This window comes from Ceratosolen solmsi, unplaced genomic scaffold (assembly GCF_000503995.2).
Source record: "Ceratosolen solmsi marchali unplaced genomic scaffold, CerSol_1.0 scaffold87, whole genome shotgun sequence".
NCBI classification, from domain to species: Eukaryota; Metazoa; Arthropoda; class Insecta; order Hymenoptera; family Agaonidae; genus Ceratosolen; species Ceratosolen solmsi.
The window spans coordinates 245,175-272,853 of NW_011948455.1; the positions used below are offsets into that span (position 1 = coordinate 245,175).

General features: G+C 23.7%; 1 protein-coding gene across 2 annotated transcripts in view; it reads left to right on the forward strand.

Annotated features, from left to right (window-relative positions):
- Positions 1–3,024: 3,024 nt before the first annotated feature.
- The window catches only part of Myo81F (unconventional myosin 81F), a 33,419-nt gene continuing 8,764 nt past the window's right edge, over positions 3,025–27,679 (forward strand). For both annotated transcript variants that reach the window (XM_011505288.1, XM_011505289.1), the window contains exons 1-7: positions 3,025–3,296; positions 14,480–14,586; positions 20,548–20,610; positions 24,974–25,226; positions 25,478–25,809; positions 26,069–26,551; positions 27,075–27,440. In XM_011505288.1, the coding sequence (XP_011503590.1) occupies positions 3,272–3,296; positions 14,480–14,586; positions 20,548–20,610; positions 24,974–25,226; positions 25,478–25,809; positions 26,069–26,551; positions 27,075–27,440 (1,629 nt within the window). In that variant the 5' untranslated portion in view covers positions 3,025–3,271. The remainder of the gene's footprint in view (positions 3,297–14,479; positions 14,587–20,547; positions 20,611–24,973; positions 25,227–25,477; positions 25,810–26,068; positions 26,552–27,074; positions 27,441–27,679) is intronic.

The following is a 27,679-nucleotide window of genomic DNA, read 5'->3' on the forward strand; positions in this document are numbered from 1 at the left end:
GATGTTTTGAATTTTTAAAAAAATTTATTATTCATTGCCACAAAGAATTTATAAATTTTTAGTAAAATTATTGAATATTTTGTTTACAGTGGAATGGAATGTAGATTGTGAAATAAGAAAAAATCCTATTTTATGAAATAAAAGTATTTAGTGAAAGAAAATAATATATTTGTGATATTACATAAATTGCCTTTTAAAATGTTGTATTAATAATGTTAGAGCTCCAAAGTAAATATTTTGTAATAATGATTATATTATATTAGAAAAAATTAATTTATTTGTATTATTATTATATTTTATCTAGCTATAATCAATGAAATAGTGAAATGATACTAGATCCTAATTTTTTATTAAAATCGCTTGTTTCTTATACTGTTATTATAAATTCAAGATGGAATTGTTAAAATAGTTATTTGAGTTCTATCAATGAATAATGGGTATAAAATACAAACTTTATTACTGTGAAAAAAGATAATTGTACATGGAAATTAAAGCGTATATAATTTATATAGTCCCAATTTATATTAAATTGCTGAGTAATGCTTTATACGTATATAAAACAAAATAATTGAAGATAAATTTAGTAAAAATTAAAATTTTCATATCAGCATTTCATTTAAAATTTAACTACTACACAGTACAGGTATTTATGGAAAATTGAACAAACCTTTTTCTAAAACAGGTATCTATGTAATAGTTGATATTGGCTTAACAATATGGTAAGAGACATGCATTCTAATATATATTTTTTATATTTTCAAATATTTTAGGAAAATTTTAGCAGTATTAATGCAAATGAGCATCAAATATATACTTTAATTAAACAATGTTTACAAAAATTATATTTTATATCGGATGCAGTTTTATTGAAAAGGAAAAAATAACCTCCTAATGTAATAAAGTATGATGAAATTAAGGATTCAAGATAATTAATAATATATTGATAGATAGAATAAAGTATGTCAAATGAAACTAATACCAAAGATACTGCACAAAATAATTTTTTTGGAAAATGTAAATTATATATATTTCTGTACTTAATGATTGTATTTATTTTGTTAAATTTCGATATATTTTTTTAACAAATATTCAATAAATTAACTTTTTTCTTGTACTTTGTCATAAGAATAGTTAATTAATACTTTAATTGTTCAATTCAAACATATAAATTAAATTTATTATAATTACCTATTGCATTGAAAATATATTATTACATTCATTTTTTTTGCAGTAGAGTAAACAAGGATTTAAAATATAATAGTGACTTAGATATAAAAAATTATATAGATTCAAGAATGCATGAAGGAACATGGAAACAAGAAATACTGCTTCTGTTTACTACAAATGATACTCCTTGTTATATGTAATTATGTATTTAAAAAAAATTTTTAAACTAAATAATACTTATGAATTTAAGCTTTAACTTTCATTTAATGAATACAAAGACAATAATCTATTCTATTCTATAGTATAAATATCAATGATGAACAATAAATACTGTTCTCTATATTGTGTAATAACAGTACATATAATGATACTTAAAAAATTAAGTAATTCGATTCATCATATTAATTATAAATTTGAAAATGTCACTTTTAAAAAAATAAATATATAAGAATACATGAAATAATATTTTTAAACTATAGTTTCATAATTAAAATATTATATTTTCAAATTCAAATTTTAGTCTAGGTGAAAATGAGTAATATTAAGAATGGTTTAAAAGAGGCAAATATTTAAGCAATAATAATCAGAATATGTAAGATGTGATATTGATTATAGGGTTAAATGTATCATTTTCAATTAAAGTACATACATCCGAGATTTTTAAAGCAAATTTGTCAGTCAATTTTTTCACAAATTTGTCAAATTTTTATACAATTTATTGAATTGTAGTTTATACTTATATTTAAATAATCAATTAAATTAATTATATCAAATAATTGTTTTACTCAATGAGATATTTTATTTAGTCTGGTCATTTTTTTGCAAGAGCAATATTTAATCTTTCTGTTATAAAATATGAACTTTGAGTAATGTCTGATATAAATACCAAAGATATACACGTAAATTTCACCATTAGTTTTAATATATTTTAATTATTGAATAATAATAAATAATAAATAAAATAATAAATAATAATAAATTAAATTAATTAGAAAGTAAAATGAAATTTAAATTAGTAAAATGAATTACATAAATAGAAATTGTGGTTTATCAGTTTTTACATCTATTTTTATTTTCTATATGATTGTCAATATTAAATTTATTATTATTTTTATACCGAAAATACAAAATAAGTTATAAAATATTTTTAAAAAAATATTTTTATAAATAAAATGAGCAAATAATACTTATGAGAAAGATTTGTAACTAGAAAATTAAGATTTATTTAAGAGTAAAATTTACGATAATCATTAATGTAGAATATTGCCCTCTTCAGATGATAGTTGCTCTAATGATATATTGATTATCCATAATTCTTAAAATCAAAAATTAATTTCTTTCAAAGTTTTATTTGTAAAAATGATAATTATTTTACAAATGTATCTAAAAATATCATGCATAATTTTTCAAGAATTTGAATAAATATATTGTTTGTTATGTTCTGAAAACTTTTTGATCATTCGTAGATATCTTAGTATTCTATTTTAGCAACGTGTTCTTTTCGATATGGAATTATGATAGTAATTTCAGTTTAGAAGTTGAAAAAAATTTCAGCTTGAAATAATGTACTGATTATCAAAGTTAGAATCAAAGAAAATCGCCAACTTCAATAAAATGTCTAAAAAATGAAGAGATGGTGTTGACTGTTAAGAGGGGGTTGGAGGGGGTACAGTTGGTACCGCGACTGCGTATAACGCGTTAGTGCGGTATAGGGCTCGTCGGTATACTAGCCAAGTTGCCGGGAACTGCTAATGTATCAGTTGGGTGTTAACCGTTGATCTTGTTCTTTCATTTTTTTTTATTGTTTTATTAACATGTGTATATGTGTGTAACGAGCGTGAATCTTGGAGTTAAAGCTAAAATAGTAGTTACGCCCTTCTGTGATCTACGATATTGTGGACACTAGCGAATATGTAAGATAAGTTGCTTACTCTCGCCTATTATTAATGCTACACGAACATATCTTACGTTCCTTAGGGTAGTGAATTTCCCAATTGTCATAAGGGGTGGACCGTAGTGTGGCTTTTTAGTAATGCATGCAAGTCGACGAAGTTCGTGAGACTGAAGCCTGTCAGACCTGATCAGCCTTTGCCCTCAGACCATCATGGTTATTAAAGACTTTACTCAGGGTGAGTTGTTTCTCCCAGGTACATCATTTTTCTAACTAACTGTATTTGTCACCTTTTCATTTTACGAGAAAACTATATACCATGAGAAGCAGGGTGGAGACATTTTTTGCGCGCGTTTATCATTTTAACAATAACATTGGGTTGTAGAATCTAAGGAATGTACATTAATAGGCTTATGTAACTCCACACACACACACACACACACACATACATATATATATATATATATGTATATATCAATTTTTTGGAATAAGAGAATGGCAACTCTTTATAAATAGTTATAGATACCAAGTATAGAATGGATCGAGGCGTAATTTTAAGAATATATATATATAAATAACGCATAATAACTTGGGATTAGTAAAATCTATTTGGTATTCTATATATATTATTTATATTCTTTATATTCAAGTCTTCATCAATGTCCAAGGTAATTATTATTTCAGTCTTTTAAATATTTATAAAATGAAAATCGTCGGGAATAGAAACATTGTGCAAATTAAAAAAAATGAGTATGGATAGCAATAAGTAAAAATTTTCCAATAATTTAAAAATTGATAGTAGTAAGAAAAAAATGGATTCGACAAGAAACTATAGGGACAAAGGCCATAAAATTACGGTGGTGTGAAGTATCCATTAAAACTATCTAATGTTTGGTGATATAAAGAAATCTTTGAACCGGTGAAATATTGAGCTTCATGAGGAAAGAGAATGATGGGGGCCATCTGAAAAAACTTCTGCTCATCGTAAATATTTAGGTTTCATAAAGAACGCAGTTCTGAATAACGATGTAAAAACAAACTTTGAAATAAACTTTGAATGTGAAATAAGGATTACATATTAGTATCATAAAAGTGTTCTTCTTCAATTTTACAAAAAAATTGTCAGGATAAAAAGAAACTTATTGAAAATTATTTTCGTCGTTTATTCCTAGTCGACTCTACCTTACGAATGCACTCCTCTCTTTTAATGTTGAGTGAATCGGGGTGAAGTAACTGGGTCCCGCTTCTATGATACTTAATGATCAAGGGTTAATTGCAATTTGCTCTTTCTAACGTGGCCTGTCTATTACGCAGTGATTGAAGAAACCATCATTTTTTTATAATAAGGGACGATTTTCATTAAGATGACTGCTCGATTAATTTCTACGAAAAACTGCTTTAATTCTCAATTCTTGTTGAGTTATTAAATTTTAACTGCCTGATTTGCATAGCTATTTATCACATCATCTTTTATATGATTCGTAGAGTTCAGTTATTAAGAGAACGTGATTTAAAATATAAAAGTTAAAAAAATCATAGATATTGTTTCTAAAAAAAGAAGTAGAGGTCTCTCTCTTGGGTAAAACAATTTATTGTTTCTTTTGAAAGTATCTTACCTCTGCGGGCTTCGTATACCTATCTGAAAGTAAACAATGTGTGCACCGTAAGCTTTACTTCTGCATCCCTTCCCATAAAAATCCGCAAGTTATTAATTTCGTGACGCTATAGTCTACTTGATATTTGTATACGCTCAACACGTTGTGCCGCTGCTAAGCAAACGTTGACCCCGTAGTTCGCCTTTTTCTCTGTATAATGTAAGATAATATAACGTTTCTTTTTAATATATCTTTTTTTTTTATTTTATGTTCGTTCTTGTTTAGCAAGCTTAATAGCACAACCTAGACTTATTTACCTGCTATGGTTATAATGCGAGCTATTACAAGTTAATTCTTCTTCAGCATATCAGTCATTGATTTTGCTCTGTTTCTATTAATCATTTATTACAATTCAGTCACAATTGTATTATATATACCATTATAATTAAAAATATAATATAATTAAATATTCGAAATAATCAAATATCTACATTTTTGAATATTTACATGGTACAAATAGATCTTGCTAATAGTTTATCGAAATTATCGCTCTTTCTTTTTTCTTATTTTCTTATTTTCTTATTTTATAGATGAATTCAATTATTTGAAATTAACGTTTTTCTTTATAACACCTTAATAATATAAGAATATGTTTACATTGAGATATAACTAGAATTAAGTTAATGAGCAATATGACGAAGTGCATTTGTAATTTCTTTTATAAATTGGAACATTGACGAAATTATAGTCTCTACCTTACGTTTTGCTGAACATGAAAAAACAACATTTTTTAATTTACGGGAAAGTGTGCACACAGATGAGTAGTGTACAACAACCCTGTTTTCATTCATTCGTAACGGCTGTGATTAATGTGAAATATATTTAACTTCGTATTTATGTAGCGGTCTAATATTGATCTAATATCTGTCTTGACTGTAAATACTTGCAAATTTTGGAAAATTCCAATACATATTTTGTTTTTCTTCGAAATTGTTATGTTATTCGTTGACAACTTTTAACAGCTATATTTTAAATGAGTGTATGTATTTTAAATTAATTACAATTAAATTTTTTTAAAATAAATTACAATAAGTATGTAAGTAACTCATATATTACCTAATCGTTTAGTTAGTTATTTTATATCATAAATTACATAATTATATATTTATTCAATAAACAGTCTATCGTTCTTAATTTGATTATCTTTATCTAATACTATTTAAAGCTACAATATGATTTAATAGAAATCAAATCAGTTATCAAATGTATCGTACTAAAAAAGTCTACGTTACTACATATACCTTGTTAAAATATTAACTCTCTGAATATAACTATCCTTTTTCCTTGTGCTACGTCATCAAGATCCTTGATGTGTGAGTCATAAAGTCATCGGTAAATTCTAGATAAAGCATTTCGTCGTATTTTGCTTAACGGATGTGTTGGAATTCTATAATGTCGGAAATAAAAATGGATACACACACATACCTACGTTTGCGTAGGCAGACGAGCTTCATTGATGCTTTGTGTTTGTGCGTTAATTATAGTTCTGCTATATTATCCTCCCATATTTTCTTATACTTTCTATTATTATCGCTTATTATTCGAAATGTGCAGAGAATATTTATAGCCGGACAATTGTTATGCATTCGACGATTTTTATTAGATGCATACTAAAAATTATTGTATTTTAGATCAATATATCGCATTCTTACTACTTAGGTGATCGATTAAATTATTCCTTACTTTATTTACTTTTATGTAAAACTCTTTCTTGTTGTTCTGCTAAAATAAAATAAAGGATAATTCCATAGACACTTATTGCTTCCACCATTTTTAACTATTTACGCATAGATACGCATTGGTTGTTTGTTACTATGTATGTAAAGAGCACTCAATTTTCACCTTCATATTGTCGAATAGTGTGAAAAATAGCTTTATGTATTTTCCACTTATCAATTTTTACTTAATTGTTTCAATAAGGAGAAAAATTACAACTTGTTAGTTAAATAAAATAAATGTTAGTTAAAATAAATAAATGTGTAAGGAGATGCTTGGTTTTATCTTCTCTTTTGCTTTTATTTTTTTTTATTTTTGAATTTCTATTCAAAGAATTGGAATGGCGTGCTTTATGGAACAATTATAAAATAGAAACATATTGCTCTTCTATTGATATAACATGTCTTTTTGTTAGTTTTTTATGCAAATGTTTTAAATTTATTTATGTCATTTGACATGGAATTTTGAACGCTTTAAAAATTCTCGTAGTATACTTTGTAGTTAATAGTATAACTATTTTTTAATATAGTAATTGTATGATAATACATTTTATATAATGTTACTGTATTAAATTTTTCTTACTGTGATAATTAATAAGTAAATAAAATTAAGACAGTATTTTATAGCAGGTTTTATAAATACATATGCGTATATTTATAATAAATATAAAATATAAAAAGAGCTGCGTGTTTAAGTAATTGGCAAGTTAACAATTTAAATTAAAATAATTAATACATTAAAAATTTATTATATTTGAAAAGATTAAAAATTAAAGATTACAAATGTGAATGTACAACTACTACTACTATACGAATGATTAATTGTGAAGTAACAATTTTTTGTATTTATATAAATTATAATATCTATTCGGATAAAATCATTGAAAATGCATTATTATCTTGTTAAATTATTATCAAATTTTGATATCATTGGCAAAAAAGGTTCAACTTTGCCAGCATGGAAATAATGTTGAAAATCATCGCACTTAATGAATTTTTTGTTTAAATTATACTAATTCAATAACAGATTGCTCATATGCATAATAAATAAAATTACAAGTCGTTTTATAAAGCAATACAAGTATGAGTGAGCATAAAATCGCTTTTTATGTTTTTGCTAAAGTGTACAAATTAAAACGTGAACAGTCGGGATTTTCAGTCTGGTTAAAAAATTTGTCTTTGTGTAATACAGGACCGCTGTCGTCACCGGTTCAATCACATACGCCATTAAATAAGGGGAGGGAGGCATAGAGAACTGTGAGAAAAGCGCTGCGAAGCATTTTTTATCATGCAGCTCTATCGTAAGCAACTTTTACTAGACCAGACTGCAAAACTGTTTATTATTAAAACTGATATTAACTAGTCCTTTGATAAACAAACACACTTAAAATAATATTTGTCTTGTAATATAAAAGGCCATTTATTAAAATGACATTTTATTGTAAATTACCAATTGTCTGATGTTGATCGAAATACAGAGAGGAAGAGAGAGAAACTCAAGTTATTTATTTATGATAATAAAAAGAATTGTATCTTAATATGAGATTCTGTTAATAATTTCTCGGCTTTATTGAATTATTTCTAAATATAAGTATATAGAAGTCTACTGATATATTTCTATTTCAATTTCAACTCAAATGTTCTATTTGCTAATATATTATTGTATTACAATATATCTTATGACCGTATAGCAATGGAATTCTTTTGGTTTATTTTCAGAAGACAATATATATATGACTAAAAAATACGTTTGAAATATGTAGGTATTGATACTAGTTTAAGAAATATTATTTAACAAATTTGTGTACTCGATTGTACATTTATAAATACTTGATAAAAATTAAATGTTTTATTGAAAGTTTTATAAATAATCATTAATTAGAAATAATTGCTATTGGATAATACATCATGTTTATAAATAAAGCGAACGAGCCAATAAATTTTATTCCTAATAATCATTATTAATTGTATTATAACTATTATGTTTTTTATTATTATTAATTTATCTATTACTACCATCTGTATAATTTGAAAAATATAAACTCAGTTAGTTTTAAATATATTAGTTTTTTTCCATACATTATAATAAATTTGATTATCTATTAAATTAAGGATGACAAGTTTAAATGAAATAGATACTTTATAGTAGTATTTAAATTAGTTATTATTATTTTTATTATTTTATTATTATTTATTTTTATTATTATTATTATAAATTAAATTTTAAATTAAATCTAAAAATAGTAAGCTTTACGCAAAAAATTATATATGATATAGTACGTCGTATTTTTTCATATACTATATTTAAACAAATATCTAATTTAAAATAAATATAAATTTAACATACATACTTTAGGTATTTTAACGCAAAAAGTAAAATTGTATTGTAAACAAAATTGGTAAATTAGGGGAGATTTACAGTATATAAAGAAAACTTGCAATGTGATAATTATGATTATGTTTCAAACAAAATAAAATATACGATTTTATTTTATATGAAGATTAATAATATGTTTTAAAATAAAACGTATTAATATGCTTTAAAATTGGAAGCAACTCGACTAAAATATCATTTCAGGAAAATCCCATGTGACAGCTTCTATTGTAATTATAGATTATTAAAAACTTCACTATATTCTGTTAGTGATTTTAAAATTTAAAAAACGAATTTTTTTTTAAATAGTAAACAAAAACTTTTATTTAATATATTATAAATATGAGTATATTTATAAATAAAATAGGGATAAAAATAACTTCTATTTAGTGATATACATTATTTAATAATACAATATCGTACAATAAATTTTTTTTTCATTGAGATTGCATTTATTCGAAACTTAATTTAAAAAAATCTAAGGTAACAGTGAAAGATTCATTTTTCAACTGTATGTATAAAAATATTGCAAAACTGCATAGGAGTCTATACAGTCGATTGGAGATTATATTAAGTGTACCAAGCGATGTTCGCTGCAATACGAAATTATTGACAGACATTCAAAAAATGTTTGAGACTAAACATAACAAGTTGTTTGCGTAGGTTTTTTTTATATGCAGTAGCTTCTGAAAAACAATTTGCACTTTCGTAGAGGCTAGTTATATGTTATGATTATAGTTAATACATAATTAATCAAACCGATCTTTAAACTCTAGCATTTTAAATTAAAACGTTATATTATTTTAATGAGATCTGCTTGTTATTCTACAAGCTAAGATTATTCGAACTCGGCTTTTAAATTAATGGATGAATAGTCGATATAAAATTTACGCACTTTTAATAATATTTCTATTTATCAATTCATTATCTAAATGTAGATTTACCGAAAATATTAATAATAATTAAAGAAAGTAACGTTAGTTTAACTATTATAAATTAGAACATTTTGCTTGTAAATTGCTGTTATTAATTTATCTTTTCCACTACAGTACATAATTAATATCAAATTAGATTTTTTAATGTTTTAAAAAATAATTGTTTCTTTAATACTAATAAAAATTTTTTATAGAGATATTTATTATAAAGTATAATTTTTTGTTATAAGAATAGATCGATTTACCCATATCAATGAAAACGTTCCTATTCATATTTAATTATTTAGAAATTAAAAAATGTATATATTGTTAATTTATAAAGATATACATTATTTCAAATTGAAATATGAAATATTTAAAATTTTTTTAATTATAAAAAAAATAATTAAGAGAATTTTTTTTAGTATTGCTACTAGATGTTACTGTGTTTTGTATCAATAAGTAGGAAAGTATTTTTTTCATATCTTGTTTTATTCTGATACATACTATCTAGCATAATATTTGCTTATTATAATATTATTGATTATGAAATTCAAATATACTTTAAGAAAGAATTTTTAGTCATATCGAACGCTATCGAACACATCGATATTTAGAAATACTGTTTTTTATCGAAACGAATGTACTAATCCGAAAATATTTTACTTACTGTTTAACTCGGCTGTGATTGTAAAAATAAAGTAAGGTTTCAAGCATACTGAATATTCATATATTTTGTTATAATTGATAAATTATCACGAAGAAAATTATATTTAATGAACACATTTTATTGTATTCATTAGGGAATCTAAAATTTATAAAATAAATGATTAAAAATTGAGAAGTACATATTTATTTCAGACGATATAATTTAATTAGAATTGATATTATTATATGAGTTTTTAAGTAATTATTAAAAATCAACCATTTATCTTTATTTTTTTAAATAAAATCATTTAATTTCGATATAGAACTGAAATTTATATATATTATAGTTATTTATTTTATATATTATAGATTTGATAAGTAAGACTTACACTAAAATATAACTTATAGAAATATTTGGTTATTTGATTAGAAACAATAATGAATAAGAAATTCTTTGTTGTAAGTTATGTTGCAGTTACAATAATAGTTTATAAAATTAAAATAAATATATAGCAATTTTTGTTTAATATAAAGTGGTTATATTGATAAATCCAAATATTGCAAACAATGTAGGTAAAGTAAAAATGAGTGTTTTACTTAAACTTGTGAATCTTTGTTTCATTGATAAAATCCATGAATAGAACTGTCAGTTTCGCGTTTTTAAATCGATGGATCACAACCATATATAACGAGATAGCATTGATTTTCATTATAGTTTAAAGGAGGAATGGATTTTGTAGTATGATTCGCCAAATGTATAACAGCGAGGGGTGTGCTCAAGTATTCTGTGCTGGTATGTACTATGCTTTGTCTTCTTTATTCTGTCATCTTTTTTCCGTATAGGCAAGTGTACTTTTTCCACTCATCCATCTATAAGTGATACTTTACTTTTGGAGAGCATTTCATTTTTCACGCTTTTGTTACAAGAGAACGTTTAACCATTTAACTGCATGAGAGTGAATTTTTAATTATCAGATAGGGTATTTGGAATCATACATTTTATCTGAATTTATAACTACTTATTTTATTTTATATTTAACGACAAAATTAACTTTTTTTGTTAAAATATAATATTGTAAATTGAAAGTTCTGAATAATGTATGTTTCCAAGGTTAGTAAACAAATAGTGAAGGTACCATTCATTTAAGCAATTAAGTGCAATTAATTTAAACCTGATTATAAATTTATAAAATAATTTAAAATTAAATAATAATCTTACTAAGTCTCCATATTACTTAAATGTTAGAAAAATTTGTAAAATAATTCTTGATGTGATAGTACCAAATAATCCGATGTATATTTTTATATATTTATTTTCTATTTTTACATGGGTATTTTTGTAAAATAACATTTATACAGATATTGTTCATGGAACAGTTAATACTATATTCGGAAATATGTAATTGAATCCTATTATTAGCTAATACATTTATTTTTATTTTAATATTTTTTAAATATACCAAATAAAATATAAAATAAAAAACTCTACATTCATAAAATTGTATTGCTTAATAAATATATTGTGTTACACTTATATCTTATTAGATTGTTAAATATTTAAAGAAGCTTCGAAAATGCTCCAACAGTGTAAAATATGTTTCTATTAAATCAGGATTAATAATCCAATTGAAATATATCGACTACATTTTTTAAAACTTAAATTAAAACTCTGTTATATTTCATGTTAAATTAGAATCTTTGAAATTTCAATGGGATGTTCGTTTATGTGAAATTTATGTGGTGTTTATTTATATAATTCATGAGTATGTGGATGATCAAGCTTTATGACTATTAAAATAAATTTATACTATTCATTATATTATTTATTAATAATAGCTAACAGAGCCTTCAAAAAACAAAATGAATTGATATCTTAATGTAATTTGCTGTCGTGTTTTATAATAAATATATGGGCTTAAATTGTTTTTAAAACATCTTACCGCAAGCAAATATTTATATAATATGCGTTTTATATTAGTGTAGAAGGTACTTATATATCAAAATAATGTTATTGTATACACTATTGCACGAATATTATTTTTCCGCTCTCAAACTTTTTTTTTAACAATCACATTACTCTACATGTAAACATAAATTTTGAATACATAAATATATAAAATTCGACTATAAGTATTTAAAATATGATTATTTTGAATAAAAGAATTATTGGAATAAACTGTTTTCTTTAAAAATTGTAGAGTATAATTGTTTAATCGTATTATATTTATAGTGTTGAATTAAATTGAAATATATTTAATGCTGCTATATATTACATATATATATATATATATATATATATATATATATATATAGCCACCCTTATATTAAAAAACATCGTCTGCAATAACATGTATTATTATTACAAATTTTTTTAGTAAATAAATAGTAATAAATTGATTTTTTAATATTGATTGAAGCTTCAATTATATTTGTAGAGATTGGCTTAACTACACATTTATTATTTATATTTAAAATTACAGTATTGTATTGTAAGTTATGGTAAATTTCTTTGGTGAAAATTTTGAAAAAAACAATTTGGTGAAAAGACAAATAATTTATTTTATAATAGAGCTCAATTAGTATTTATGATATCATGTAATTATTGATTTATGAAAGTATTTAGAAAGGTAAAATAAAAAAGGTATGTATAGAGAAACAACGAAAATATTTTCATGTTAATTTTGTAATAACTATAATTTTATTTTATTAAACAGAAGTTAATCGAATTATTAAAAAAATTATTTTATTAAAAGAAGTTTATTTTATTAAACAGAACTCGCAATAACATTCTAATATGTATTTAATATGTACTATAATTAATAGTTAAACTATTCTAATACTATCCAGATAAATTTTATTTCATTTATTAAGTGAATTAAATATATTTATTTCTAAGTTACCTTTATTTGTTATATTTAAAGTTAATTTTACTAGATTATTTAAATATTTTGTTATATTATGACAAATAAATTCTTATTAATTTACTTGTAAGCTGAAATGATTGATAATCTAATATTTGAATTCTGCATCAAAATTAAAATGAAACACATAAAATAAATTTGTATAGTTAATATACTAATTTTTAATTATGATTTGATATTATTAAATAATTGCTTGTATTAAAATTAGTAATAAATTTTATCATTTACCTTTAAGTTGTATTTTTTTATATAAAAAATATGTAACAAATATTAAATGTTATATTTAGAAAATTAATAGTAATTTTTACTATTTAATTTAATTAATTTAATTTGAAACATTTTTGCTTGTAATGTACAAGCAGATATCTTGTATTTTACATCAGTATTTATCATTTTTTTTGTTTACACTCATTTAGTCATTTGTACATTGCCCATAAAAAAATTATTTACATTAACTCTAAATCCATATTTAATATAATATAACATTCGGATTATTGATTTTAGATTTAATTTAAAAATTATAAATCTATTTAGTTATTGTCAATTTATTACTATTATTCAGATATTTTGATAGTATAATATAATTATTATACAATTATTATTTATTTAATTAAATTTTTGCTTTATTTTTATATAATTATATATTTCATCGTACATTTTGTGTGTGTGCCAGTGTATCTTTATGTATATACATAATAAATTATAAACCTTTTTTAATGTGTACAAATAAAATCAAGCTAATCCAAAAAAAATTAGTATAATTTTTGTAATTGATAATTATTGTATTTAGTTAATATATTTAAAAATTTTCAAACGATTAAATTACTTAATTAATTCTGTTCATCAAATTCTGTTTATACTAACAGATTATGAATAACCTACTTTCTAAAAATATTTTTATTAATCTTAAAAAAAATTAATTTAATTAACAGTGAATATACATGTACTTTATAGTAAAACTTTAAATTAAACTAGATTTACATTAAGAAATTTTCGATGAAGTATGTTCGATATGACAGTATAGTAAAAATAAACGTGAAATATAATTGTATATTAATTTTTTTGTGAAAAAATTATGAAGTAATGATTTACTATTACTAGTTATTTCATTTTTAATAGTATACCATGAAGTATTTTGCTTATAATATAAATAAAATTAATATTTTATATAAACATATAAAAATCTATTTTCAGGTTGCAGCCCTGAACTGGGAGTGCCGGACATGACGGCAATTAGTGACATCGATGAAAAGGGTATAAATCGTAATCTTCAAATACGATACAGCAAAGATGAAATTTATGTATCCTTTAAAAAAGCTATGGTTCAAAATTTTAGAATACTAGGATATGATTTTTATAATAAATATACATGAGATGCAATTTTACATTCAATATACTTTGATTTCAGTCATACATCTACAGTAGTATAATCTTAATGTATAAAAATGTTGTAGCCCCTTTACTTATATATCTCAAAATTTATAAACATTGATTCAGCTCTATGGCAATAAGTTCAAAGGAGTAGAATGATATGTACTTGTACATAAATAATTAAGTAAAAATGAATATCCTTATATAGGCTTTTAAACATCATTTTGATTCATAAAATTTTTTAAACATCAAAGCATTAAATTATTTTTTCGTAGAATTCAATTATGCGTTGATTCCTTTTACATTGATAATTTCTAAGTGGGTTACTAATTGCTGAATATTTGCACCTATGCAGTTTATTTTAGTTTTTTAAATAGTTTTAAATATGTAATTAATTTAATTATGGATACAAAAAATTTAGTTCATCTATAGATTGTAGTGATTTTGTTTCAAACTTCATTTAAATTATTTATTATGTAATAGATTCAGAATTATTTTATTATAAAAATAGGTTATAAAATAATTTTTCTTTATAATTGTCAAAACATTGATAACAAAAACAAATATATGATTTTACCTAGTAAGAAATTTTGTATTGAATAAAGAGCTAAGAAACAGAGCTTGGTACAGAGCTATTATTTTATTTCTATGTTACTGGAATGGAAATGGTGGATATTTGGAAATACGATATATTATCCTCAAATTTATTAGCAGAGGACAGTATTCTAAGTTGTTGATTCTGTTGCTGTATCTACTCTTCTTAGTTGGTAGAATTTCATTGTAGAATAAAATGAAATACTATATCGACAAAGAAAGAAAATGAAAAAATATTGGTAGTGCCAAAACAGAGATTCTTTCTTTTAAAGAGACACATCTATATAAAAATCAACAAAAATATGTAGAATACACTCAAGCAGATATTTATATTAGGAAACGGTTACATTCGAATTCTAGATAGTATTCTTCTTAATTAATCAATAGTACTAAAAATGTACAAAAATATTCGTTTATCAATAATTAATTTTTTAAATCCTAAAATAAATCTTTCCTTCATAAGATTATTATTACTTTTCAGTATTACTTTTTTCTTATTTAAAATTTTAAATTGAGAATATGAAACGAAAGATTTTAATAACATGGGTTCTTTTCTTTCATTCCAACTTTAATTGAATAACTCGAGGATTATCAAAAATGAAAAATAAAATACATTGAACTCAGTATACGAGGGTGGTAAATTGGAAGAATAACACGTAACCCATCCACAGATACTATATTCCCAAAAGGATATTTTCTCTCTTTTCCAACTTCTTTTTTTCCAAATCATTTAGTCTATGTATTTATTTGATTAATTTTTTCATACTTCTTCGCCTTTCTAATATATTTTCTTATATATTGCTTTCCGTAAAGTCCTTCGAAACTCAAGTTTTACTTGCGTAAGCATAAGCGTGAGTCATCACTTAATCATTGAAAAAGTAAAAAACTGTTATCAGTATATCGTTAAAAAATGAATTTTCAAATTAGTATATTTAGTCATCAAAAAAGTTATATTCAATATGTTACCTTATATATAACATCGGCAGAAGTTATATGTGAATCACAAATGGATAAGTCAGAAAATAGAGAATTTAATAAAAAATGCAATATTATATATTCTTTACTTTTACTATTTTTTACTTAAAATTACTATAAATTTGTATTCTGTACATTATGAAATATGTATAAAGATAAAAAATTTTTGAGTAAAAATAATTATCTAAGAAATTCATTGTAAAATTGGAAAATTGCTATGTATTTCCCTGATCATATTTTCCTATTTTATAATACAAACATGTTTTTTAAGTCTCAAAAGTATCACTCTTGATAATTTATAGTATACTCTAAGAGTAGTAAAGGAAATGAAATTTTATTAACGGTTGATAATACAATAAATAAGGTAATAGTGTTATTCGAAATCTTTCCATTTTAGAATTTTCTGTATAAAAGTTGTTTGATAATTACTATTTTTCATTATTAATAGGTAAATTGATGACTTTCGAATCATGTATAAAATTAATTCATTTTATATGAGAAAAAATGAGTTTTACTTAGTATTATTCGATAATTTAATAATATAATTAAATTTATTTATTATTGTTGAATGAGCCGGTCGACCCCTCACAACATTTGATCTATTTGCTGCAGGCTCCTATTATATTAGTCATATAATCATAGTACATTGCTACCATTATAGCAGACGTTTATATCTATATAAATGACAAGTTTATATTCTATAAACGCAAATGGAACGGACTGTGGAAATCCACTTACTATGATTTTTAATAAAACATAACAGTAATATTTGCTTTATTTTATTTAGTAATTTTTATTTTATTAACAATAATATTTATTTTTTTGCGAAATTGAATATTACCAAATATAATTTGAGAAAATAATAAATATTTGAAGTTATGCATTATCCTATAAAAATTAATTTTTACACGAATAAAGAATTTAAAATTAATTATAAAATGATACAATAGTAAATTGATAAGATTGTGCCTTTGCAAACATTATATTTTTATTTATTGTTTCTCTTTATCGCTCCAAATTCAAATAAATAGAATCAGTATATTTCTATAGTTTATGATATGTATGATGTATAGTTTATGAAATTTTAAATGGATATATATTTATTTAAATATAAATAAAATTTAAACACTCTAAACTTAAATAGTTATGTAATTCGATTTCTGTAATGTATAATTGGTTTATCATAATATTATTAAATAGATTTTGAAATATTGTAATACTTGAATTGTTACGTTTATTATTTATAAAATAGTTTCATTAAATAATTTTATTAAATATATTAAAAATTAATAAAATAAAAAAATAATTAACAAATATGTATATTATAAGATATTAATATTAAAATTAGTAAAATATTGTCAGTTTTTATTACTTTAATAATATAATTTAAATAAGTACACTAAATAATTAAAAATAAAATTGCATAAAGGAATAAGTTATAGAAAAAAACAGGAAGATTTGATCAAATTTTAGATTTGCTTAGTTTCCATTATAATCATAGACAAAATAATCAATATATTATATTTCAATTTTAATTCGTAGTTTAATATATTCTTATATATGTCGATGCAATCTTTACTATAATTGATTCTTAAAAATTCTGAAACGTAAATATAAACATTAATGGGACCTTTAAATTATATTATTAAGAAAATTAATGCTTGAAGATATAATTATGTATAGAAAATATATATTTTGGATAGGACATATATATATATATATATATATATATATATAATGATTGACTCGAATGAACATCAGGTAGATTTGATTCTAGTATGTATTGTATATTTCATTTTATTTTACAAATATACTTCTCAGCATCAGCTTTTTAATCCACAGATTTGTTTGTAATATGTACTATTATCTCTTCATATTCTCATTCTTTTTTTCTTCTTTTCCTTTTTATTCAGTTTTTTAGGCTTTTATGTATTGGTATATCTATAATCTGATCAACTATAACAAATTTAAAAAATATATTTATTTTTTAGCATCAGAATAAGGAAATTAAACAAATTTTTATATTTATGAATTGAAATTTTTTACTAATCTAATTTTTTAAATTAGAAAATAAATATTCTTAATAGTGAAATCTGATATCTGTCATAAATTCATTCATAATATGTAATATGACGTATAAAAGTACTTTGATATACGTAATTAATACTATTTCATTAATATCTTTTTATACAAAAAATGAATATATTACTTTAACTGCAAGTTATGATAACTAAATATATTAATTATATTTAGTATACAATGAAAAATCATGTGTTAATGTGATCTTACTTGACGTAATGGTTTAATTTAACGTTAATTATACCCAATACCCCAAAACCAATGTAGCTAGATTAATATTAGATATTAAAGATCAGTATAACAATAACTTATATCATGCATCGGTTATTATTATCAATGAGATAATAATCATTAATTTAATTTAAATATTTAAATATGCTTACCTAATTTTTAAAATTATATTAGATTTGATTAGTAATAACACATGAAATACTGGATTACATTGTACAGTTTGTAAAATGATAGATATTCTTATCGCGGCAATCGTTGCAAATAATTAAAAATTTTTTTAGTCAACTATCTTGGCGAATACATATTAAAATATTATAATGAGAAGATATGTTACTCTTCTAAATTTGTTGCCTCTCAGGCTAGGCATATGCACTTACTCACCTGATTCTCTTTCGATTCAAATAGGATAGATAAACTTTTTTTAGTACTTCTTGATTACTCAACGCTTAGACTTATACATTAATTAGTGGAGGATTTTGTAATGAAATTTTGTTAAATAAATAAAAAAGTGATTATTCGCTATAACGTAATAACACAACGTGTAATTTTTGCAAATCAGTTTTCAAATGTCAATGTCATATATTTTTGTTATATACTTAGTAATTAAATAATTCACGATTGAATTTTAATCTTGACATTTTAGATGCTGCAGCGGATACGACTAAAAATTTTGATATTTGTTATTTGTTATAGCAGACATATATGGTTTTTTATCATTTGTGATTTACTATCTGCAAATTCTTCGTTTTACATGAAAAATAAAAAATTGATTTGATTGGATGTTTTAATCGTAAAAATACTCGTTATTATAAATTATAATAATTTTGTAAGTGTCATTGAAAAATATTAATATTATCAAATATTATTATTTACCACTCAAAGCGACAGAATTTATTATTGATTTTATGTATAAAAGAGGGTTGATATTTTCTACATAATACATTTGTCAAGCTATGTTTTTATCTGTATAAAGCTATGATTTCATATTAGTTTATAATTGCCCAGGGAGTGTTGAGTGTTTAAAAAAAGGAAAAATCATAGGCACCCATTTAGTGAAATGTGTAGAAAAAGTTGTACATGTACATATATAAAATTTCAATTCTTTGTTACAGTTCATCTAGTGTCATCAGAATTGTTTTGAAAATTATGGAACATTACGTAGACACTACATTCCAACAAGTATTTTCATGGTAAGTTTTAACTAGAGAGTTAATAAGGATTCTTGTGAATACAAGTTTTGCAGCCTATCATAAAATTTGATCGAAAATATCCCACTACTTTAACATGATACGAATGTTAGATATATGCGTCTTTAATGTTACCCCTCGTCACTGTTTTGTACAAGTGTGACTCATTTCTTACTTGCATAGTTTAACAAGCCGCTACTATGCAAGGTGAATATTTTACATAGATGTATTATGAAATAATAATAAAGATTTTAAACAACTCTTCGTAAACAAATCCCAGTATGATTTTGTGATATTTTTGAAGTATATATTTTTACTCTACTTTTATACATAAATAGACTTAAAAAATAATATTTCCTAATACACATAAAAATTAAAAAAATTTTAAAATAATTATATGTAGAATTTTATTAATATTAGGAATATGTTTATTAGTATTATGATTAAAAAATATTTGTTATATTAAATTTGTAATAATTTTTGGTTTTAAGATACATATTTTATTATTTTAGTACTGTAATATTAAATTGTTTATAGTTTTACATAGGTTACACATCCAAATTTTATTTTAAAAGCAATGTAAAATTTAATATATACTTCTTATATAGCACACACACACACACACACACACACAAACACAAACACACACACATGTATATATGTATATAAAGTTTTAAGAGATAAATAAAGTTAATAAAAGTGTTATATAAAGTACAATATATCGCATAACTATTTTTCCTGTCTGCGAATATATACTTTATAGTTTATTAAACTATTTAGAATGCATTGAATATCTTCCTTAAATAGGAAATTAAATTATCATAGACGTACACAGGATCGATATTAATAGCTGTCAATCCGTATAAGGAAGTCGACTTCTACTCTTTGGTAAGTAAACAATTATAAAATACAGTTTACATTAACGGATCAAATTGAAATGAGTAAAATCTTGGAAACTATACTTTCATTCACGTGATTCTCCGTCAATGGAACAGAATATGCTATTAAATACAAGTGAAACTAATTAAGCAAAATAATAATAAATGGCATGTGCACATTGAAGATTCTTTATCTTCAGACAAAGTGCCCTATGTGTTAGAGGTAAATTCACTTGTTTCTGGGCGATTGATAGAAATTATGATGTATAGCTAGCATTTTCTTTGCTAAGAGATATTGATTAATCAATTTTATATTATTAGTTTTTTAACTTATTTTGAGAGAAGTCTTTTACATGAATACATATATTATTCAAAGACGGAATCTATAGAAAATTTGTTATAAATATATTTTTATTTAAAATATTTTAAAACTACTGAAAATATGGAATAAACGATGATTTTCTCATTATTATGAAAATTCTTTGTGTTGCTGTATTACTAATTTTTTTTATCAATTATTTAATTTGATTTTGAATCTATGTTGTATGCGGATAATTAATATTACTTTTATTAATATGTTTATATTATAAGTAGCTGAGATGTTTTATGCGTAAATTATATCTAGAATTAAATGAATTTTAATTTAACAATTTTATCGTATATACACATTATTTATATTAATTTATTAATTGCTCAATGATAATTAATTCTAAGATGAATAAAACATATTTTAATTGATATTAAGAATATTAACATTAATAAATTTGTTATAATAATATTAAGTTGTTGACACACTATATTCAAGTAATATTACAATTTTACATAAAATTAATATAACTGTATATAAAACAACTGATTTGGTCCAATCAGTGTTGACTCGATTTACAAATAGTTACATCGTTCATTCATACGTAATAATAAATCTTTAGGACTCAAAAAGCGCAAATGTAAAATGCATCTATGGTTGGTACATACGTTCTAAGCACTGTTTTTGTCTGAGTCATTATCGAGCATCACTTTCGCCCCTTTCTCAATTCTATATTCACGTGAATACAAATTTGATGAAGCATGACATCGATCTCTTACTTTCCATAAAAGTTCGATGTGTTTTATTTGGAACACTACATAATGTCATTATGAAACAAATTATCACAAATTGTTACAAATTATATAAGTTTTTGACCAAATTTAATTTATTATTGATTATGAACATACTGCTATTTATTTACTTATTTGTATTCTTTATTAATATTGATTAAATATCAATAATCATTTCTAGACTTTCAACAATAATAACAACAAAAATGAAAATAAAATTTATGAAAAAGCTCAGTCAGCCTCAAAAAAGTGTTATGTGAAAATAAAAATTATTAACAGGTAGATCCTCGAACAATAGTGTAATCGTCATTTGTGCACTTCGAACATATTGACTGTAAGATGTAGTATCAACCAAAGCGAGTTTCATCTTTAAATTCATGTTTACTGTGTTTACACGAGGATGTACCACGCCCTGGAAAAAGAAAGTGGGGTCGAGAATGGTAACGTGCACGTGCACCCATTTGAGGCACCATTGCTGCCGTCGTTTGGGTTACAACAAACATTATTGATCGGACAGCGCGTAATCCTTTTTGGGCACGAAAGTGACAGTAATCAGAGGCTGGCAGGTTTCTTGCTCTAATCCTCGGAATTCAGATTCCTTTCATGCCGACAGAAAAGCTAAAAATATGGGTACACTTAACGTCAGCATAGCTGATTAGTATTTATGTTTGATTATTTCCGCCTTAAATGTTGAAGTAGGATCGTATCAACTTTATTTTTATCATGTTTTTCTATAATATATTTATTTCTGGTATAACACCTATCTTGAAATTTTCTTATGCAATTTTATGTATTGTGTAAAAAATATTTATATTTTTCTTTCTAGGACACCATAATTATGGCAAATATCGATAAAAGCTTATGTATAATTACATAAGTTTAGAATTTAAATATGTTTCCTAAAAAATTACAAATTAAATTTAAGAGTTAAATTTTGATATTAGTTAATTCTTGAAAAGAATTTTATTCAAGATAAATAAGTTTAATTTTAAAAGGCCATAATAATTATTATTAATATCGGAAAAAGATTATTTAAAACACTTTTATTTTCTTTTTAATAATACATAAGTTCTTTTAAGTATAATATATGGCTAAAATAATTTAGCATATTTATTATTTGTACTTAAGTTATTATTTGTGAAATAAAAAATTTTACAATCTTAATCGGAATTTATAAAATTTTTAAAGTTTATCTAGGAATATTTTAGTTTTTAAAACAGTTTTAGAATTTTAATTATTTATAATTTTAAATCTTCTTAAACTAAAATTAGAATATTTTATGTGTTATTCATATAACGTGTAAAAAATTAGGTTTCATTAATTTAATTAGTAATGAAATTAGTAGGGGATTAATTATCTATTTTCTTATTTTCATGATTATTTCTGAAATATTATTATTGATTTTCGGACTATTTATTGGTAAATTTTGTTGCAGTTCTTAATGAAAAATTGTCTGGAGGCAAATTATTAAATTGCTTCAGTAAATTAAAAAATGGCGCTTTTATTAAACTAATTCTTATATGCACATTCAAATATTGATACTGTAATATATCAACTCGATGATACAAAAACTTGTACTAAAGTATTTTTATGTTTACGTTTGGATCATTTTGAATTTCGCGAAATAATCAGTATATTTTCATCGATCATAATTTACATACTTAAATCATTTATAATTATCAAATTTACACTAGTTTTTGAAAATAATATAATATAATATATTTAAGCTAATAATTGAATTTTTTTGGAAATTCTTCATAATAATAGTCTTCTTAATAGATTTTTTCAACTATTCTTGATCCAAATATGACTTATCCTAACTATACATAAATTAGAAAACTACTTCTCTAATCACATAAATTTTTCTCGATTTATTATTTTGTTAAAATATTAATAAAATAAAATGTTGAAAATATTTATATATATTTAATAAATAGAAAAGAAAATTTGAAGAAGTATAAACGGATTTAAAGATAAAGAGATTGAAGTTATATATATTTGCAAGAAAACTCTCTGAAATTAAAACAAAGTACTATTTTTGTAAAATAAACATTGCATAAAAACAAGCTTATGAAACGTGTCAAATGATTATGTCGATTGATAAAAAAAAACGAAAATCGAAAATAAGACAGAAATATAGAACGAATAAAAGTACGGAGATACGAAAAATGATAAAAACTAAGGATTGTAATATTATATACATGGGGAAATATGGCTGACTTAAAAATGGATCACACTACTTATATTATATGCATTTACTATATTTTTATCAGGAAAATAAAAATAAAAATATCTTTGAAGACGGTTTATCTATTATTGCAATCGCATTTTTTAATTATATACTTTCGAAACCCAAAGTAATGGTGATTTGCATAAAAAGGTGCGATAGCGGAAGTAGATTTAGCTGTGTTAATCTACTTGAATGCATTAGTGTGGTATAAAATTATATAAGATTTTATATCTATTTTAATCAAGAGTTGGTTTATTATTTTTTACTATTTATAATTTGTCGAATATTTGATTTTATGAATTTATGGAAATTATAAATTGATAAGGAATCATAAATAATAAAAGAAAGATAAATAAAGATAAATATAAGTAGCATACGCGCTCGTGGGTTCACATACACATATATAATAAAACAAAGAAATAATGTAGTCTATCGATTCATTGTGTTACATTGCAATAAATTATAAGTTTTAACTCTGAATTTTTGACACTTATTTGTAACTATTAAATTAGATGTTGATCAATAAGATTAGATTAATTGTTATTTTATTTATATTTGTATTCAAAATGTAATTGTTTACAACAAATTCTATGCAATAAATTTTTTTCTAAAAAATCGTTTTAATTTTAAGAAATTTTCAAGTAAAATGATATGAGTTTTATATTTTTAAGGTACTGTTGCAGTATATATAAGACTCACTCGTCCTCACAGATGTTTGATTAATTATTTTAGAATTATTAATTTTTGTATTCTTTCCTTGTTTTTTTGAAGATTAATATTACATAAGAAACAAGTATTAAGTAAAATTATTTTTGTATAAAACCGCATTAAAAGTAAATAATAAAATTTTACATTATTTATTATGAGTAATACTTATGAAGGAAAATACTGAAGATACCAATACTTCGTGTAACTCTTATTATTAGATTATTTGAAGTCAGAAATTAAAGTAATATTTGTAATAGTTATAATAACAATTCGACTAATTATTATATCAACTAATTATTATTTCACAACGTAAATGGAGTATTTTCATTCTTTTTAGCAACATGTACACCGTTATCACGGTCAGAAAATCGGTGTTCTGGAGCCACATGTATTCGCTTTAGCAGAGGCTGCTTATTGTTCTCTCAAAAATACCGACACTAACCAATCCTGCGTTATATCAGGAGAGAGTGGAGCTGGTAAAACTGAGACTACAAAATTTATCCTCCAATACTTATGCTCAGTAACAAGCAATGTAGATACTTGGGTAGAGCAGCAGATCCTTGAAGCAAATACCATTCTTGAAGCATTTGGTAGGCAATGGACTTACTACTTTTCTTTAACGATGTATAATTAATCTAATAATTTTAAAATAATTTTGTTGAAATTAATATTTTCTTCATCTACAGCTATAGATAGATTAAATTGCATGTATATTAAAATAGTTATATTAATAGGAAATAGTTATACCAATAATAAGCAGTACTCTATTGCGAAATTAATATAATACGAAGTAAGTAACTTTGATTAATAATAGAAATGGGTGATTTTTCTTTGTTTATAGGTAATGCAAAGACAGTACGAAATGACAATAGCTCACGCTTTGGCAAGTTTATGCAGGTTTGCTTTGATAGCAAGTGGATGATAAAAGGTTGCATAATCCAAGACTATTTACTTGAGCAGAGTCGTATCACATTCCAGAGCTCTGGGGAACGTAATTATCATGTATTATATCAGTTGGTTGAAGCAGCAACTCGCGATAAAGAGTTTGCTGAACAGTATAAACTCAAACCAGCGAATTATTACAAATACCTAACACAATCGAGTGAACGCCTTGACGGCCTTGCCGACTCCAAGAGATTCGACGCGCTCAGGCTTGCTTTTAATGTACTCCAGGTACTTCAAGATATATAATTTTTCCTAATTCTCTTTATTATATTCGTTGAGACTCCAAATCATATTACTCATTCATCACATAATTTTACTGTGCCTAATAAATAAATTAGAATAATTCACAAATTACAATATTTTTTAGTTAAAATCACTTTGTGCTTCAATTTGCGTATTACAGCTACTGTTATTATTTTACTTAACTCGGAATTTAAACAAAACATGAAAAAAATCATATTTATAAGAACACATCTTCTTTGCTCAGGTACCAGTGGAGATGTGCGAGGGTATATTTCGTGTATTATCGGCAATCCTTTGGTTAGGTAATCTCAGTTTCCAGGACATTGACGGGGAGCGCTGTGAATTGACTCTAGAGGATTGTGAAATTCTCAAAACTGTTGCACCTCTTATTGGCTTAGAGCTTAAAGACCTTACAAGAATTGTGTTGCAACGAGAGATTAATGTACGCGGTAACATAACAGAAATACCGCTTAAAGTGCAAGAGGCTAAAGAGAATAGACATGCAATGTCTAAAGCTCTTTATTCAAGGACTTTCGCCTGGCTCATTAATCATATTAATAATTGTACCAATCCGGGACAAGACATATCGAGGTTTTTGGGAGTGTTGGATATTTTTGGCTTCGAAAATTTTGACACGAATAGTTTTGAACAACTTTGCATCAATTATACCAATGAAAAGTTGCATAAATTCTTCAATCATTATGTTTTTGCTCTCGAGCAAGAATTAGTAAGTTTTGTTTTTGTATATTCATTTATATTTCATACTATTCAATAATACTAAAAACGATTTAAAAATTAATAAATAATTAACAATTAATAATAAGTTACCTTAAAATTTTTTATTTTACTATTTATTTGATTTACTTTTTTTACTTTTTATTCTATATTTTATTTATTTACAATTATTATTAAAAATTTTAAACAATTACAATATATTATTGCAAGTACATTAAGAATGTAAAAAATACGTAATTAGCTAATTTCTTAATTTAATTAATTTTTTATTTGGTTTCTTTTCAAACATGTGAAATATGGATATATTAATATATTAAACCAATTTTCTCTAAAATTTATGTTAACTTTAAAAATTGTTAAGTACATTAAATATGAAATTGAAATTAAAATCTAAAAATGAATTAATAAATCTTCAATACATTACACTGAATCTCTTTGATATAAATTTGTAAATCGTAAAACTTTTTGAAATAACAGTTAGGAATAACATTATATAATTGAATGAATGTCTACAGTATCGACAAGAAGAAATTCAGTATTCACACATAACGTTCACGGATAACACTGTGTGCCTCGAGCTGATTGAGAAGCCACCCCTCTGCGTTCTTAAGCTTCTCACGGAGCAATGCCACATGCCCAAAGGCTCTGATCTTGCATATCTCACGAATCTTCATACAGAATTTGAAAACCACCCATGCTATGTAAAGGGTGACGATCGTCGCAAGTGGGAAAAGCAGTTTGGCCTTAAGCATTATGCGGGCAGCGTTACATACACAATTGAGGGGTTCGTTGATAAAAATCGTGACGTTCAGCAGGATGTCTTCTTCGATTGCATGACGAGAAGTACCAATGGGTTCGTACAGGAGATAACGGCGTATCAAGTGAGCAAACTCATTTTTATTAATGTTGCCCCAACAATAAAAATCCTTGATTATAAATAGTTACAACGAAATTCTATAGTAATCTGTCAGAATTTCTGTTATTTTATTTTAATGCATCTTCAACAATTATATATTTAAATAAGAAATAAAAACGAAGATTATAAATACATAAGGAAGTTACCAAAACAAACTTTTTTTAAATATATTTGAGTTTATTTGATATTATTACTGTACATAAA